The sequence below is a fragment of the Anabrus simplex genome, chromosome X, assembly GCF_040414725.1.
Source record: "Anabrus simplex isolate iqAnaSimp1 chromosome X, ASM4041472v1, whole genome shotgun sequence".
NCBI lineage: Eukaryota > Metazoa > Arthropoda > Insecta > Orthoptera > Tettigoniidae > Anabrus > Anabrus simplex.
This window is the reverse complement of record NC_090279.1, coordinates 57,962,379-57,979,548: the sequence shown is the minus strand read 5'-3', so window position 1 is coordinate 57,979,548 and position 17,170 is coordinate 57,962,379. Positions and strand designations below refer to the sequence as shown.

General features: G+C 37.1%; 1 protein-coding gene across 1 annotated transcript in view; it reads left to right on the top strand.

Moving 5' to 3' along the window:
- The first annotated feature begins 792 nt into the window (after positions 1-792).
- LOC136886136 (uncharacterized) overlaps positions 793-17,170 on the top strand; it is a 37,610-nt gene continuing 21,232 nt past the window's right edge. The window contains exons 1-4 of the mRNA XM_068230814.1: positions 793-862; positions 4,117-4,246; positions 7,096-7,191; positions 8,877-8,959. Of these exons, the coding sequence (XP_068086915.1) occupies positions 4,181-4,246; positions 7,096-7,191; positions 8,877-8,959 (245 nt within the window). The 5' untranslated portion in view covers positions 793-862; positions 4,117-4,180. The remainder of the gene's footprint in view (positions 863-4,116; positions 4,247-7,095; positions 7,192-8,876; positions 8,960-17,170) is intronic.

The window sequence follows — 17,170 nt, the reverse complement described above, 5'->3', positions numbered from 1 at the left end:
ACTCCTCCCTCATACCCCTCAATGCCACGCCACACACGGAGTTCCTACACTTGCACTATTTATCCATTCTTTACAAAAAATGAAAAGAAAAGGAAAAATAAAATAACTTGTTTTGTGCAAAAAAAAAAATGAACGAAAAGAAATATTGTCTACGATAGTACTCAAAGATCACACGACAATTAGGTAATTAATATACTACTACACTATAATACTACTTAGTCGTATTCTATGTTTATCCCACAACACCCTAACAGGAAAAAACTACTGTTAATTACTGAATACCGAAAGGAATCCACAAAAAATTACACAATTCTATACTGCAGTTAAGCCTCTCCTAATTACCCCAGAATTTTAGTAAGAGAGTTTCTACAGATACCTCTACTATACTACACAAACATTCTACAATAATAAAGTAAGCACGACTATTTCTAATAAAATATTACTCGTATACTACTGTACAGTATACTACAATAATTTTAAACTACGTTCAGGCGCATCCTAATTACAATACCGGTACCATACGTCCCTACTAAGCACAAACATAAAGATAAATTTCTCTCTTCAGTAAGTGTCTCATACTCTGTAGTTGTCACTAGTAATACACCCTTCCTAAATTCAGCCTATTCTACCGACTGTTACAAATGAAATTTGTTCTTCAAGAGTTTGTTAAAGGTGTTTTTAAGTGATTAAACCACATTCAAATATCCGGTTTGGTTTCGAAGTGGCTTGTATGTTGTTATGAAAGATGCGTTTTAGCCAATCCTACAGCTTATTCCGTTAAGTGAGTTACGGATTTACTTCATTGAGGAATTTGTGATTTCTATCATTTTACGCTGTGTCCACAACCTCTAACCTATTGTCGGTAATGTTCAAGTTCAATAATTTGCTGTTGCTAAATTTATTGATCTCAATTGAGAATATTAGAAGTTAATACTAATCTTTCTCAGTGTCAGCATTCTACATATTTTTAATACTTAATGTTATTAATTTTCTTAAATTGTATTTTTAATTAAGCATTAAAAATGAATATGCATATAACTAGCTTGCTTGTTAGAAAACTCCCAGCCTATGCGTTGAAAGTGCCTGCAAGTTGTGTCTAGTAGCAATATATCGTATATCTTAATTTACTGGAATGAGGATTTTTTTCTGAAGAGCAACGCAGATGAATTTTAATTATTGTTTTGCTGTGTATTTACCTCTGTGTGCAATTTTATAGTGAAGCTGTGAATGTTAAGTTGTTCTTTACACTGTATGCTGCGACATATGTTAGTACGGTTCAAAATTTTGAGATGTTTCCATTTAGGATGTATGTATCTTGTTATATCAGTGTTGTTATGGAGATTCTTCTGTATCACATCGTTACCCCACAGCAGCTATATCCGGTATTTATTCGTAATGATTTAAGTAACAGTTGCCTACCTCTCTGATTTATGGGTTTGTAAAAGATTTTCAGGGGCGAGAGGCGGTTAGTTTGCATGGGGTCGAATCCTAGGATCTGCAGCCTTGAAAAACGTTTCCGTGGTTTCCCCATTTTATCATTAATTAACGTTAATTAATGCTGATGCGTACCTAAAATTATCCCTTTCCCTTGGAGTTGTTAGTGCAATATTAAAGTGCTAGCAGGAATGGAAGAACAATCTTCAGGAAGAAATTCTGGCTGTGGAAACTGTAAAAGGTAGTTGCTTGAAAGCAAAGCCAATAACATATTGATAGAATAACCTGTGATGGCCAGAACAAGTAAATATGGCACACTACAGTAAGGATTGACTCAATTAGCCACAGGTACGAAGCTTGTATTACCTGTAGAAGAAATTGTAGTATTAATTGTTGGTGCAGTATGATTACATTTACAGTAAAATATTACAAAGTGGCTAATGAACACCGCTATTGGTTGAAATGGATTCTCTGAGGCACTACTCGAGGTATTCAACATAGACAATTTTTGTACCACCTGGAGAACAATAAAAACTGCTAAACATTTAAACCAATTGTTTGACATGGAACTCCCTACAAGGGAAACTCTCGTAAACACCACTCGGTTGTGTCATTAGATATGACATGCAAAGAAAAAAAAAGAAAGGACACTTAAATTAATGTTGGTGGCATTGTTCGATCAAATGAGCTATAGCAGCATTGGTTAAATTTTTGTCTTCATTTCAACAGAATTTTCTTCATTTTCCATTTCCAGTTTACTGGGTTGAAATGTGAATCAAGAACCTCCTCAGTTTTTCTCTCTCAACCACTCCCTTATTTCCTCGAATATTTTTTCTACTTTTACTACACTCTTCTCTGTACTCTCCTTACCGTATCCATTCACCCCTTTCTGGGCATTCTCCGATGTCTTTCTCCTATGACTTTCTCTGTATATACTTATTTTGGAACTCTATCCCCATCCATTCTCATCATGTTTCCATACTATTTTAGCTTACGGGTCTCTATCTTGCCTTTCAGTTCAGGGAATCCGATTCTCTCCCTGATTTCTATGTTTCTGACTTGATATCTTCATGCCCTCCCTATTATTTCTGTAAGGAATTTCACCTTGGCCTCTTGCATTCTGCTTTCATTATATTTTCTTGTTGTCCATGTGCCTGATGCATATGTCAAAATTGGTGTGTAATACATTGGGTGCAAAATTTTCTTGCATTCCGTTTGGACATCCCAGTTACAGACTATACATCTCACACATTGGTAAAACTCATTGGCTTGTTCAATTCTCTTTCCAATTTTTTAATTTATTTTCCCATCTTCTGTAATTATTCTCCCCGAATACTTGAAGCATTCCACAACTTATAGTTGTCTTCCTTTACTTCAATATTCCCACTTCCTTCTCTATTACCTCGCATCACCACTACTATCATACACTTTTCCACACTTATTTTCATTCCATATTCCTCTGTCTCCTGATTCCATACAGTATCTTGTTCTTGTACTTCCATTTCATCTTTTCCACATATTACTGTCTCATCTGCAAAGATGCCATTTTTTCTTGTATAGTTTTGTGGATTTCATCCATGACCATAATGAATATTGGCGGGGATAAAACACATCCTTTTTGAACTCCTGTTTCTACTTTGAACCAGTTTGTTAGTCCTGTCATAGTATTCATAACACCCTCTTATCGTTCATGGCCTTTATAATTGGTTCTTCTGCTCTCCCTGCCTTCTTTTTTATCAATGCATCCAAGACCACTTGCCGTGGTACACTGATATATGCCTTCTCAATATCGATAAATATCATAACTGAATCCAGCCTAAATTCCCATCTGTTCTCCATCATGTTCTATAGATTCAACGGATTGAAAAATTTAGAAATAATATTTACACTGAGTATGGAGTACGACGCCATATAGAAGTGAAACATAAACATTAACTGGTGCCGAGAAAACAGCGTTGAATATTTGATGGCCATGTTATCAGAAGTTCTTGAAAATCAGATTGATAATATATGTCTCAAATAAAGAGGTAGTGAATCAGCTTGATGAGAGGAGAATGGTTTGAGAAAATTTGATCCCGGGAATAAAAATCTTTATAGAATAAATCGGAAAGAACTGTGAACTTGTTAGGTTAGTTTTGAAGCTAATTGCAAAGGATAAAATTAGTAGGAAGATTCCAAGATATAAACACAGGTGATCAGAGTGGTATACCAATGGAATAGTCACTGGAATTTCAAGAAGTGTTGTGAATTTCGATCACAAGCAATGTACGTTGGATTTTTAACAAGAAAGGTCATCTTGTTGTGGCTTCAGTTCCATATAAAGCTGTATGTTATATAGCTATTTATATGATATAATGTGTCATGTAATATTAGGGGTCCTTTAACTATGATCTTGATATCGACAGATATGTTAACTTATATTTCCTATGGAAGTGATCACTGTTGTAGAAGTCATGCAAAACTGGAGGTCTTTAGCGTTGATTGAAGTATCAGTCATAGAAAACTGAGGTCCTATAGGTATGATCGCAATATCGAGTCATGTAAAGTTTTGAGTTTTTCGGTATGATTAATATTGACGGTCATGTAAAATTGCATGTAAAACTTGTTGCTTACTCAGTTGAAAAACAACATAACTAGCAATGACATCAATAATGTAGTATAATTTTCTGGCTTATGTTTCAGTGTAAGGTCATTGGAAGTAATCAAAGACCTCAGCACATTCTAACTACTTCAGTTGGAGTGCGAAATGGACCTGGAAGTAAAGATCAAAGAGGAACCAGCCTGGCTTGAAGGAATAACAACTGCATCGGTTGTAAGTCTCATTCCAGATAACTTTATAGAGGTCAGAAATTAAACCTTAATAGCTGAATAAGTTTGGAGGGGGCATAATTTTCTGTGTGCTTCCTGATTATTAACACCAGCAGTCATCAATTTCTGAATGAGCATTTAGGCATAATATGACTGTTTGATTTCTATGTCTGAGAATACCCCACAGCACTCTACACAAAGCTGCCAACTCTTAGGAACTTAAGGTTGGGGATGGATTAGTCTGTACTTTTTACTGTCAGTATCAAAATTACTTTGGTTTAGGGGTTGCACCTCTTCTATTTTTCCTCTCTGATTATAATAGAGGATGGTTGGCCCATTGTATTTTAAAAAAAAACTAAAATCCTCTAACTCTTGCTGCACCACCATTAGCACCACATGTTAAAAATTATTACTACTACCATAATTCATGTAGAAGAAGTTAAATTACAAATCTTTTGTTAGTGTTTTTGAGACTGGATGCACCAGTCTGCTAAACAAAATGTCAACACAGGTGTGATTATTCTGTGTTATCCTCACATTCACAATGTGCTGGTAGATATTATGTGTGTTAAGGAAAGAGAAGATTTGTCTATGGCATACAAGGGATAAAATAGCTCAAAATCTGGATGTACGTTCTCTCAAAGTAAGTATTTTGCTCAAGACGTTGAATTCATTTAGAAAGGCAGAATAGTGATTAGCTCATTTTATTCCTCAGATACAGGTTAGATTCTATGTTATATAGAGAAACATGCCTAAAGGCTCTTAGAATGCATGATTTCTGAGAATAATTTCTTTAATATGTCCCTTCTTATTGGGCTCTGACACTTTAAGGACTTACGGCACATTAAACATATTTTTTTTCTTTTCTGTTTGTCATTATTTCCCTGTCCTTTTTGTGCATTCTTTTTATCAATTCCTTAGTTCAGCTACTGTTGCCTTTTGTATTGAATGGGTTAAGTCAGTATATTGTAGAACTTGATATTTTAATTCACATTTATTAGTAAGTTAACTTATATTAGAATATAAGCTTTTGGTCACAGTCCTTCTCCCCAACCCTTTAGTGCTGGCAAGTTTTTATGAATCCAAGTGAGAAATTTAAATGTCTCATAATATATCATAAAAGATCTTCTGAAACTGCAGTTGTACACTCCAACTCTGCTGACTCTCCACTGACAGTGTTCTTATCCCCACAGTTCTTCTAAAAACACTTCATAACATGTTTGTAGTAGTAAAATATTTCATTTGTGGTTGGTTTGACTTTGGGCTACATCACATCTTTTGCCGGTGTATGACTGAGACAAGCCTTCTTCTTTCATATTTATGTTTTTTTTATTTTACACTTAACTGTCCTAATGCTTTATGTAGTCCCTGTGATTTCAGCAAAACCAGAGTAGAGAATGTGATTCCATTATTTCACGTTATTTTTATCTGTCCATAAACAAACTATACTGAGAACAAAAAATTATTATTATTTTTTTTTTTTTTTTTTTTGCTAGGGGCTTTACGTCGCACCGACACAGATAGGTCTTTTGGCGACGAAAAAAATTATTTAGAACAGTTGTAACACTTCTAATTGGTTCAAAGAACTTTTAAGATTTGATTTGTATGATTGTACATATGAAAACAGTTCATACAATTTAGTGTTTATGCCTATGGTTGCTTCCTTCCAAATTCTGCACGAGATGGCCCCAATTCCATCCCTTGTAGTACATCTTCTGATATGGCTAGAAAATGTTTTTGCATGTTATATTTTGTTCTCAGTCTCATTATTTCTGTGATATAAGGAGTGAGCAAGAATTGTAACACCATTCTCAGTACAACCTTTGGTTATAACAATCCTGTGCTGGTAGAAATCTTCCTTAACCCTTACCCCTCGAATTGAAGTTCTCTGTGTTGCCTCTACTACTCGTATTTAAAATGTACATTTTTGTCTTATATGACCTGTATTAATCTTTCACAATTTTGGAGATAGCACTTGGTTTTAAATGATGTAGTTAGGCTATGCACGTTTACAGCAAGCTATACGGGAGCAAATAAAAGCAATATGTGGAATTTAAGACGAATTATTGTGCATTTTATTATTATTATTATTACTACCGTTATCGCATACCGATTGGTTTCTTTAATAATTTGGTGTACAAATTATCGCTAAAAAGCAATTGAAAAACTCTATTCAGTCTCTGTTTTCATACCTTGCGGTAGTTCGTAGGCTGAAACCACTGTAAACGGCAATTTCTTGAAATCTGAATCCGTTGATTTATAATTGTGCCAGCCGTCAGCATCAGGTACATGTTGGGTTACGGTACACAAACCGACCATCGTCAGTTCACTTTTAGGCATCGTGAAATGCTATTAGATATATTCATTAGGAGCAGAGGTGCGAGAATACTGAGGTTTTGTGTGTTGCCTGACATATACAACATATATATGACTAGAAGAGCACATGGCGGCCATGTTTGTTTACTACGTGCGTGATTTGACAGCTGACGGCTACACTCCCATCTAAATAATGGATTTTTGACTGATTGTCGAATAGTATCTGGATTCTACAAAGTTCCACGCGGAACCAAAAGATGGCAGTACAGTATAACATCGTGTATTTTGTCGGCTAAGAGTCGGCAGACGAGCGGTGGGCGATAAAATGCCGTGTCGGGTCTCCCCCAACATGCGACCGGAACGGGAATATCGTAATGTCGGGCCTCACCCGACAGACGAGTGGTAAAGGTTAAACATTAGTGAAATATCTGAAAGTAATTGTAATACTGGAAATTAAAGAATGAACATGCTCATTTTTTGTGGCTATATTTGTAGATGTGTGTTATGAGCATACCTAATATATCTTATTTTTCACAGGAAAATTTTGAATATGTATCAGAAGTGATAGCTCTGAAAGAAGAAGTTAAACCAGAGTTAGCAGAGCCAGGGTCATTGCAGGAAAACTATCTTGAGGTAATGTACATAATTTGATAAGCCATCGTCAGGTAATGGAAATGTTTATAAAATGGCTCAACAGATACCAGGGTTTGATCCTTCATTTCAGTGGCACTATGAGAGTATGAGACCGTCACCATTATTACTTGATTAGAGAACAGGAAATAATTCACAGAAACAGCTCCATTTCTTGTAGGTGTTTTCTGGCAAAAGAGTTGTGTTACAGAGATGTTGCAAAGTTTTGACTGGGAAGATGAGGAGAAAGGAGACAAGTTGTTCAGTTAAGCAGTATATTCTGAGATGTCATTGGAGAGATGACATGGTATGGCACTATTGGATTAATACATTTAAGTTGTGTTCTTTAAATGTAGGAAAGGTCACAACATGAAGATAAGTAGGAATTCAAGGGGACAAATTTTGGCAAATGTTCACTTATAGGAAGATGATTTAGTGAATGAAATAATTTACCAAGGGAGTTGTTTCATACATATCCACAATCTTTTGCTACATAAACAACCAAAGCCCTAAATGCTGTTGATTGATTGATTGATTGATTGATTGATTGATTGATGTTTTTCTCTTAATGTGATGTACAGAGAGGGACGATGGATTATTTCTATGGTTATGATTTAAGCGTTGTCCTCTTAATGAGAAAGTGGTAGCAATAATGTGTGATTATTTGATATTACAGTGAAGTGTTTTGTGAAAAAAAGTATATAGGAACATGGAAATGAACAAAGAGGTGACAAGTCAAGTCATGTGTAGAAAGAAGGGAACAGGGGAATGTGAATGTAAGAGGATAAAGAAAATTGCTAGTCATTGTAGAAATAGGAATCAACAGAAAGAAAAAGAGAAGCATGAAATGGTATTGGGTAATGATTTGGAGATAGCAATTATTATTATTATTATTATTATTATTATTATTTATGTATTTATTTATTTATTTATTTTCCTTATATTGTACATATACACATAGACGGAAGTGCCTCCATCGCCACATGTATTTGTACATATGCTCTGCTGAATATTCACAAAGTGTAGGTAATTTTTAATTTTTATATTTACAAATGTTCCTCCTTTTTTATTGCTCCCTTGTGTACTGCTATCCTACAGTGTGTTCCTTTTCATGTTCTTATCTCTCTTATCAGTTATCCGAAAAGCAGTGGAAAGGGACTAGGGTTAAAGATGCAGCAGGTCATTATGCAAGTTAGGTTTAAAAAATGCTGTGTAAATTTTATTCTAATAGGGGTTGTGTAGTATAATTTTTAGTAATTCCACATGTTGTATATGAGTTGAATATGTTTGTAAATACAGAAGATATTGTGAGTAGAATTTTATAAATAATATAAATTCACTATGGATGAGCTTTTTGTGTGATAGAAAAAATTCAGTATACATTTTTTATATTTTATATTGTATATATTTTAGGAAATGGTCTTCTTCTCTGAACATTTAATATTTAGTGCTTGATAATAATGTATTGTTATGTACCATTTGCCGCCAAAGTAGACTCCTCTTTTGCATTTAAAGTGATTTTGATATGATTGTTCCTTTCCATTCTTATATTTTTAAAATGGGAGATAAACTAATTATACTCTTTTTCTGCCTCTATGAAATTTATTTTCTCAGCTATTTCTTGTTTAGGTCTATATATTTTTGTTCCCTTACATCTTAATTCTACTTTTCTTATTTCTTGCTTATAGCCTTCCAAAGATATTAAGGAGGAGATATTCATAGAAGAACATACCGATGATCAGCTGTTGGCATACATCAAAGAAGAAATGAAGTATGTACACTATAAAGCCTTTAAAATATGGAATATGTTTTAACTAAACACAGTTGTGTTAAGTAGTGGTTGGTTTATCTCCGAAAACTGGCCATTTTCATCAGTTTAATCCTTTCTTTACAAGGTTACATTTAAACAATAATATCTTAAAATTCTGTTATTTAAAATTATCTACAAATTCAGGAACTTTAAGATCATATTTAATGTTCTGTCATGTAGTTGTATTGAATATATATCTACAAAAGGAATCTCTGGTAAAGATAGACATTTTTGAAGTGTATTGGTTTACAATACATGTAAGGAACCATGGAAAATGTGTTCTTTCTTTCACGGTCACTGCATCATTTGCTCTTCACATTCTTATCATCTGAAATGCCATGTGAAACTATTACCTCCAGATATTCTCGGTAATTTTGTACATTCGTACCAACAGTGACATGCAGAAAAAGCCACGTTTGTAGATCATGAAATAAATCTACAAATTCAAAATTTTTAAGTTTTATGTACATTGTAAACAATATAATAATTTCAAACTAACATAATTAGGTTCATTAAACAATAATATGTTGGCTGACTTCAATAGTGCAATAGCTCAAAGAATGTTATATTTAAATTATTTATTTTGTTAGATTCCTATTTTTAATGATTTTTCTGTTCTCTTTTGTGTTAAGTCAGATTTGTCTATTTTTGGACGCCAAACCAGATAATGTGCTGTAGAAATGAAACGTTCAGATAAGTAGTGCTACATCTTAGATATCATAGTTTTCAAATAAAACTTTCTCATTATTGTAAGCTTAAAAAAATCATGGTATTGAACTTATGTTTGTTCCAGTTTTGTGGTCACACTTGATGATTGTTGCCAATTCCCACTTTTCATTTTAGTGCTCATTGTCAGTTAATTGCTTGTAATGTGTTAATTGTAAGCACATTTACACAATTAGTATAAACTAATAAAATGGACAGCTACAAGTGAAGTTTTAAAATCTTGCAGGTTGTCTAAAAAAAATTCAGGATTCCTCAAGTAAGTGAATTTATAAACTCGTAAAAGTAAGGTAAATAATAATGTAATGATATAATATTATTATTATTATTATTATTATTATTTCAAAATTGTAATTTTATCACTGACATTAAAAAGTCGCACAAGTGTGTATCATGTTTTCAAACATTTAATGCAGTAGTTACTTTTGAAGTGTAGGTGTGCCATTGGACTACTTGCTAATTAATTTTTGGCTGCCATGCCTTTGTTGGTTACTGTGTGAAACGATCTTCGAAAATCCCTGGGAAATGCTTGTATAATCTCGGATTGGTGCTATTATCAGATAAAAAATTAGATGTATGGCTTTTCCAGCGTTTGCTCTATTAACCAGCGTTTCGTCTTAGGTCTGACACTAGACTTTTCAGAGTGGGGTGTGTCAGACCCTGACGCTGGGGTGTATGCAGGTGAACTTATCAGAAGCCCATTTAAGAGGCCCAGTCTGACAACTGCATACAGGAGATAAAAGTGCACAATGGAATTAATGCCCGCTTAGCAATTCCGAATGGAAATTCTAAGTTCCCATCGAGGGAGTTAGATATTTTTTCACCAATAGAGCATATCAAAAATCAGATAAAATATTATATGTATAGCTATTCTGGCGTTTGCTCTATTAACCAGCGTGTCGTCTTAGGTCTGACACTAGACTTTTCAGAGTGGGGTGTGTCAGACCCTACCCACTGACGCTGGGGTGTATGCAGGTGAACTTATCAGAAGCCCATTTAAGAGGCACAGTCTGACAACTGCATATGGGAGATAAAACTTCACAATGGAATTAATGCCCTTCTAACAATTCTGAATGGAAATTCTAAGTTCCCATGGAGGGAATTAGATATTTTTCCACCAATAGAGCATATCAACGTCAGATAAAAAATTATATGTATGGCTTTTTCGGCGTTTGCTCTATTAACCAGCGTTTCATTTTAGGTCTGACACTAGACTCTTCAGAGTTGGATGTGTCAGACCCTACCAACTGACGCTCGGGTGTATGCAGGTGAACTTATGAGAAGCCCATTTAAGAGGTACAGTCCGACAACTGCATGCGGGAGATACAACTCCACCATGGAATTGATGCCCCCCTAGATATTCCGAGTGGAAATTCTACGTTCCCATGGAGGGCATTAGATATTTTTCCACCAATAGAGCATATCAACGTCAGATAAAAAATTATATCTATGGCTTTTTCGGCGTTTGCTCTATTAACCAGCGTTTCGTTTTAGGTCTGACACTAGACTCTTCAGAGTGGGATGTGTCAGACCCTACCCACTGACACTCGGGTGTATGCAGGTGAACTTATCAGAAGCCCATATAAGAGGCACAGTCCGACAACTGCATGTGGGAGATAAAACTCCACAATGGAATTGATGCGCCCCTAGCAATTCCGAATAGAAATTCTACATTCCCATGGAGGGCATTAGATATTTTTCCACCAATAGAGCATATCAACGTCAGATAAATTATATGTATGGCTTTTCCGGCGTTTGTTCTAGTAACCAGCGTTTCGTCTTAGGTCTGACACTAGACTCTTCAGAGTTGGATGTGTCAGACCCTACCCACTGACCCTGGGGTGTATGAAGGTGAACTTATCAGAAGCCTATTTAAGAGGCACAGTCTGACAACTGCATATGGGAGATAAAACTCCACAATGGAATTGGTAGAAAAATATCTAATTACCTCCATGGGAACTTAGAATTTCCATTTGGTGCTATTAACCGAGCCCTTGTATCGGTAGGTCCTGCAATGGCTAGTCATAGCCTGAGGTTTGACTTCAAACCAGATTAGTGATGAAAACTATTATTCTGGAAGGTTTATTTGATTTTGTGGGTGGTTGGAGTCTTTTCGACTGTCATGTGACGCATTGACTTGTTCCTACTCTACATTCACAACTAGTGGCAAGAAATATTCATTTCAGTCCTCAGAACTGCCCAGCACCAGATTACACACTCTCATTAGTAAGAGTAGTACCATGCACACAACTGAAAATCACCCAAATACGTCAACTCTTTGGGATTCTAATTCCGCTGTTTCTTCGTAATTCATGTGTAAGAGGACATGATACGCTACGTTAGAGGACAGTAATATATTATGACCACCAATAAAAATGTTTCTTATGAATACTTTTCACACACAAAATGCATATTTGTATTTTTGTATGGAGTTTAAATTGGCTTTCTTCCTCCTAAACATATCTTGTGCAGAGCCACTCTCGAACCAGCAAAGCGACAAGCCATTAATGTCTATTGTTTTTCCTTGGTACTGTATATAAGGCAGGGATCTGTCTATTGTCTACGTAGCTTAGTCCATTATATATCACATATTTTAGATGCTTCTGAAGGATTCAGTCAGCCGGATCTTAATCTATTGCTTCCCACTTTGTTTTATATCTCACCTCAGGTGCTATGTCATCCTGACTCTCATTTCAGAAGTCTACAAATATCATGCAGCGACTTTATTGAATTCTTTTAAAATGTATAAATGATTTGCCATGTCAGTTTGGTACTTAATTCCATAAGAACAGGTTTTTGAGATTTGTAAAATTTCCTAAATGCTGACTTGTGGAAAGACAAATATTTCTGAGCTTACCAATTAGTGATGGTATTACCTTCTATTTGTTGAGAGACACATCGCCCTGAGCTAAACAATTAGTGATGAGGCTAACTTGCGTTTGTGTAGACACACATGGTCCTGAATTAATCACGTAGTAATGGGGTTTCCTTCCACTTGTAGAATGTCGAGTGCCTTACAGTCCTGAGCTGACCACTTTATGCCACACCTCCATTTTCCTGATATTCATGGAAATGATCGGGGTAAAACTATCTAATTGATAATTCTGATCGTCTGCTATCTATGACGGATGTAAGCAGAAATATGAATTGCAAAATTCCCTTCAGGCTAGTATACACTGACGGACGGCCCTCTTGTGGTACTCGTAGAATTTCACCAGATACTCAAACTGTCACCCCAAATAATACAGATAATCCTGAAATTTTTATTTTGTTGAGTTATATATTTTTCTTTATAATGCATTTGTAGGAGTCACATAAACACAAAATCCAGAAGTGTTCTGTCATTCAAACACTATTTTGTGAAAATAAATCCTTATAGGTATTGGACATAGGCTTTAGGGGGAGAATTTGAACATACTAAGTTGAATGATAGGATGTGAAAAATATTCATTGTATCTCGTTTTTATAACAAAATATTCATCAATCTGCTTCTTGTTATTCTGCTTCGTTAGTGTTTATCCTGCCTGGTGCCAGGGTCCGGCGTTGTGATTCATTGTCTCCAGTTATTTCGGTCTTGGGCCATGTCTGTGTGTAGTCTTACAGGTTTCAGTACGTTGGGTAATTTATCTGCCCTATGCTGTCTTGTTCGTCGCTTGTGCCTCTCTTCACTGACTTTCTGTGTATGCGCTGACTTTCGCAGGGGGCCCCGTTGTCCGTTCTCCACTTCAGCCAGGCTTAGTATATCCTTAAGTTGAATTCATCAGCAACTTAGCCATCATCAGAGATTGTGGAGCCATGATACTTAAATTTCTCTACTCGTGCTATTTCACCGTCAACATGCATGGCTCCAACTTCTCGACCATGTAATGTCCTGTTTCTGTCTTCTTTTTGTTGAGGCGCGTGACCTATTTCGCTAGTCGATTGTTCCAGTCTTGTGTTTGAAGCTGGAGATGAAGCTTATCCTCTGCAGCCAAGGTGACATCATTTGCATAGGGAAATGTCCATGGTATTGGTCTGTGCAGGTCTGATCTTATGGTGCCCATCACAAGAATGAACAGCAGTGGTGATAGGGCAGGGCCTTGATGGACTCTTAAAGTTATGCGGAATTTATCAGATGCTCCTGCGCCTGCTGGAACTCTTTGGTTCTTCGTAGAGCAATTATACCCTCTCAACAAGGTACTCTGGAATGTGACGTTCTTGTAGAGCTAACTAATTATGTTATTAGGTACCCGATGGAAGGCCTTCTCAAGGTCCAGAAAGTCATGATGAAGCCTCTTATTCTTTACACAATGTCTCTCAAGTAACAGCCCGCAGCGTGGGTTGCTACTGTTGCGCCACTTTTTTTTTTACAAATCCGGCTTGGCTGGTAGGTTTGGATAAATCGGTAATCCTTTTGTCGATGATTTTTTCGAAATATCTCATTGTGTGTCTCAGAAGTATGATCGGGTGGTAATTAGAAAAATCAGTTGGGCTTTCCTTATTTTGGAATGGATACTGCATTGCCACTCTGCTGCCTTTGGACCTTCTTTGATGTTCTGACTGGAAAGCTTGCTTTAGCAACGGTGCTACATCCCCATTGAGAGAAACAAATCTATGCCGCAAAATAATCTGGACAGATGACTTTTCCTGGTTTCATTTCCTTCAGCATAGCCTGGACTTCGGTGTCGTCAATTTCCTACATTGGGCCGTCTACAGCAGAGGTGCCCAGGCCAGTTTGTGGAACGGAAATTCCAAGATTGAATTTTTGTCAAAATAATTCTGCCAGCGTCCTCGCGCTTCCTGCCAGTCAAGTAGCAAATTGTCTCTTTCCTCATTGATGCCGTAAAAACGATGGACTTCTTCCGGTTTGCGATGCATCAATTCACCTAGCCGTTAAATATTCCGCTCATTTTCGTCCGTGGCAAGTTTTACATATAGACCTGCTTTCCGGTTTCCTTTTGTTACAGCAATGACCTCCTTCACTTTACTAGTGGCTGCTTGGTAGGCATTCCAACGAGCAAGAAACTCGTGGTACACCTGTTTCTTCAACCATATTGCATACTTAACATCGTCATCCCGAAGCCACATGTCATAGTTAATCCTTCGTTGTCATCGCCCTGGCGTAGTTGTTCCAAGAACAGAGCTTGCGGCTTCTTCCAGTCTAGTCCGGCTCACTTCAAATGTGGAGATTTGTGTCATTGTAACTTTGGCAACAATGTTGGCCTACTTCAGGCTCCCGATTGATCCCATTTGGTCCATTTCCTGTGAAGTATTGAGCTCTTGGTGGCTTTATCCGCAGCTTACAGATGACTGGTCATGTTGCGTCACAACGGTCTCGTAATGAACAACTGTTCTCTTTAGGACATCTCTGTGAAATTCCTTTGTCTCAAAAGGATGTAATCAGGATGGGAGCCACTGTAGTACGTGACTAGGTGAATATCACGCTTTATGAACCGTGTGTTCGCAATGATCAGTTTCTGCATAATCGGGAATTTGTTGGCCATCGCCGTTCTTCCGTCCATATCCATGAACGCCATGGACTGTGTGTTCTTCTTTCCTCCGTCCAACACGTCCATTCAGATCACTGGCAACGATATAGTCAACGGTCTTTTTGTCAGGCAGTGCCCAGACCAGTTTGTGGAACATTCCACTGAAAAAGTAGCATTTACTTCTCTCCCCAATGTGGACGAGTTACATCAAGCGATTGTTGTACTTTTGCACCTCGGAGACTGAAACGTCAAATTTTGCTGATATAACCGTGCCAACACCATTAGTTTTCTTCGGCTTCCGTTGTACATTGTTAGTAACCGCACCCAATTTTGCATGACTTGTCTCCACACCATCTCTTTTCCTGCACATCACAGATGCCTATATGCCTTCTCTGAAGTGCTGTGGGTAATTTGCTACTTCATCCAGACATAGTTCACTGATGCGATACAGAATGGGGGTACTCGCTTGCTTAGCCCTCACAGCCCATGCGACGGTAACCCTTGCATCTTTTAATGTTGACTCGGCCCTGCCAGCGCGCTTCCCTTCCCGAGGAGCCCTAACCTTGGTTTGGATTCCATGAGACATATTTCTGTAATCATGTGACGGAATTATTTTACGGCCGGCTTGTCTTGAAGCATTTTGGAGCTCATGACACCAGGTCGTTACGCCCCTCCGGACATGGGGAACAGATCCCTTTTTCAGCCGCTTCTCTAGAGATAAAACACTACGTTCCTTTGTGCATTGACTTCCAGAGAGGTAGAGTACCCCTCCTGGCAGCTGCTTCGTACCGAAGGTCTCCCTCTCCACCAAAATTGCCATTAAAGACTTTGTGGGTGTTTGGTCCGCGAGAGCTATTTTATTTTGCTCAAGTCTGCCGGCATGCCACTGGGGAACCTGTATTCGTTACCTGGGATGCGCCACATGTTACAGCAATATAGTTGCTTCGTGGAGAATATTTATCAATGCAAAATGAAATACCATTTTACTGAAAAACTAATTGTGATCCTGATAAATCTCTCATCACAAAAATCACGTAATCACATAAAGAAGAATGGCCACATAATTTTGCACCTTTTGCTTGGCGTGATATGCCACAAAACGTATGACATATAATCCAGTGTCGTATTTTCTGCCCCCTGTTGTCTAGTGTTGTCAACATCAATATCTTGTGTGAAAATTAAGATGTCTGGCCTGTCGTATCTGGAACCAATGTCCCCCTTTTTTGTTGCCCAATTATTTTCTCCTCAGAATGCAGTAACAACACCTGGTCAAGCCTCCCATTACTTTGCTTGTGAGTAAATCATGCATTCGACTGGGCCATGTGAATTCAGTGCATACAGCATGAATTGGCAAGTTCCAGTTCATTTTACAATATATTTTGGTCTGCGTGATTGACAGTTCCCATCTGCCTGTTGTAAGCAGATCTCACCTTTAACCAAGAAATTTCTATTACTCTCTCTTCTTTCCTAGAATATCTAGAACCATTTGGCGATGGGGAGACAGGCATGGACTTGCATGCTATCCAACTATGTTATCAATGCACTAAAATAATCACGTTGTAATTGATATTTTGAAATAAAAGGAATCTCATTCCTTCAGTTACATAGCAGCAATTCATTGTCCCAATATATTGAGTTTTGGCTCAAGCCTTGATTTTCATGCTCCTTCTAGCCGTAGTGTTTAAGGGACACTTGTAAGATTATTGAAGGACATGATAGCTTGCATTGGGTTCGAATTCAGGATATCAGGACATTGTAATAAAACACTACTACCAAAGCCATATTCTATGTCACTTTCACAATGTCTATGACAGCAGTGTCTGGAGGAGAACAGAAAGTATCGGTGTTATGGAGAGAGCTATTATCTGCTTCTTATATTTCACCTTTTCAGGGATTTCATCAGGATTAGTTGTTTCCATGTTGCATACGGCCTCTTTTAAAGACAGCATTTAAGTCATAGGCTGATGTAATACATGGTAGT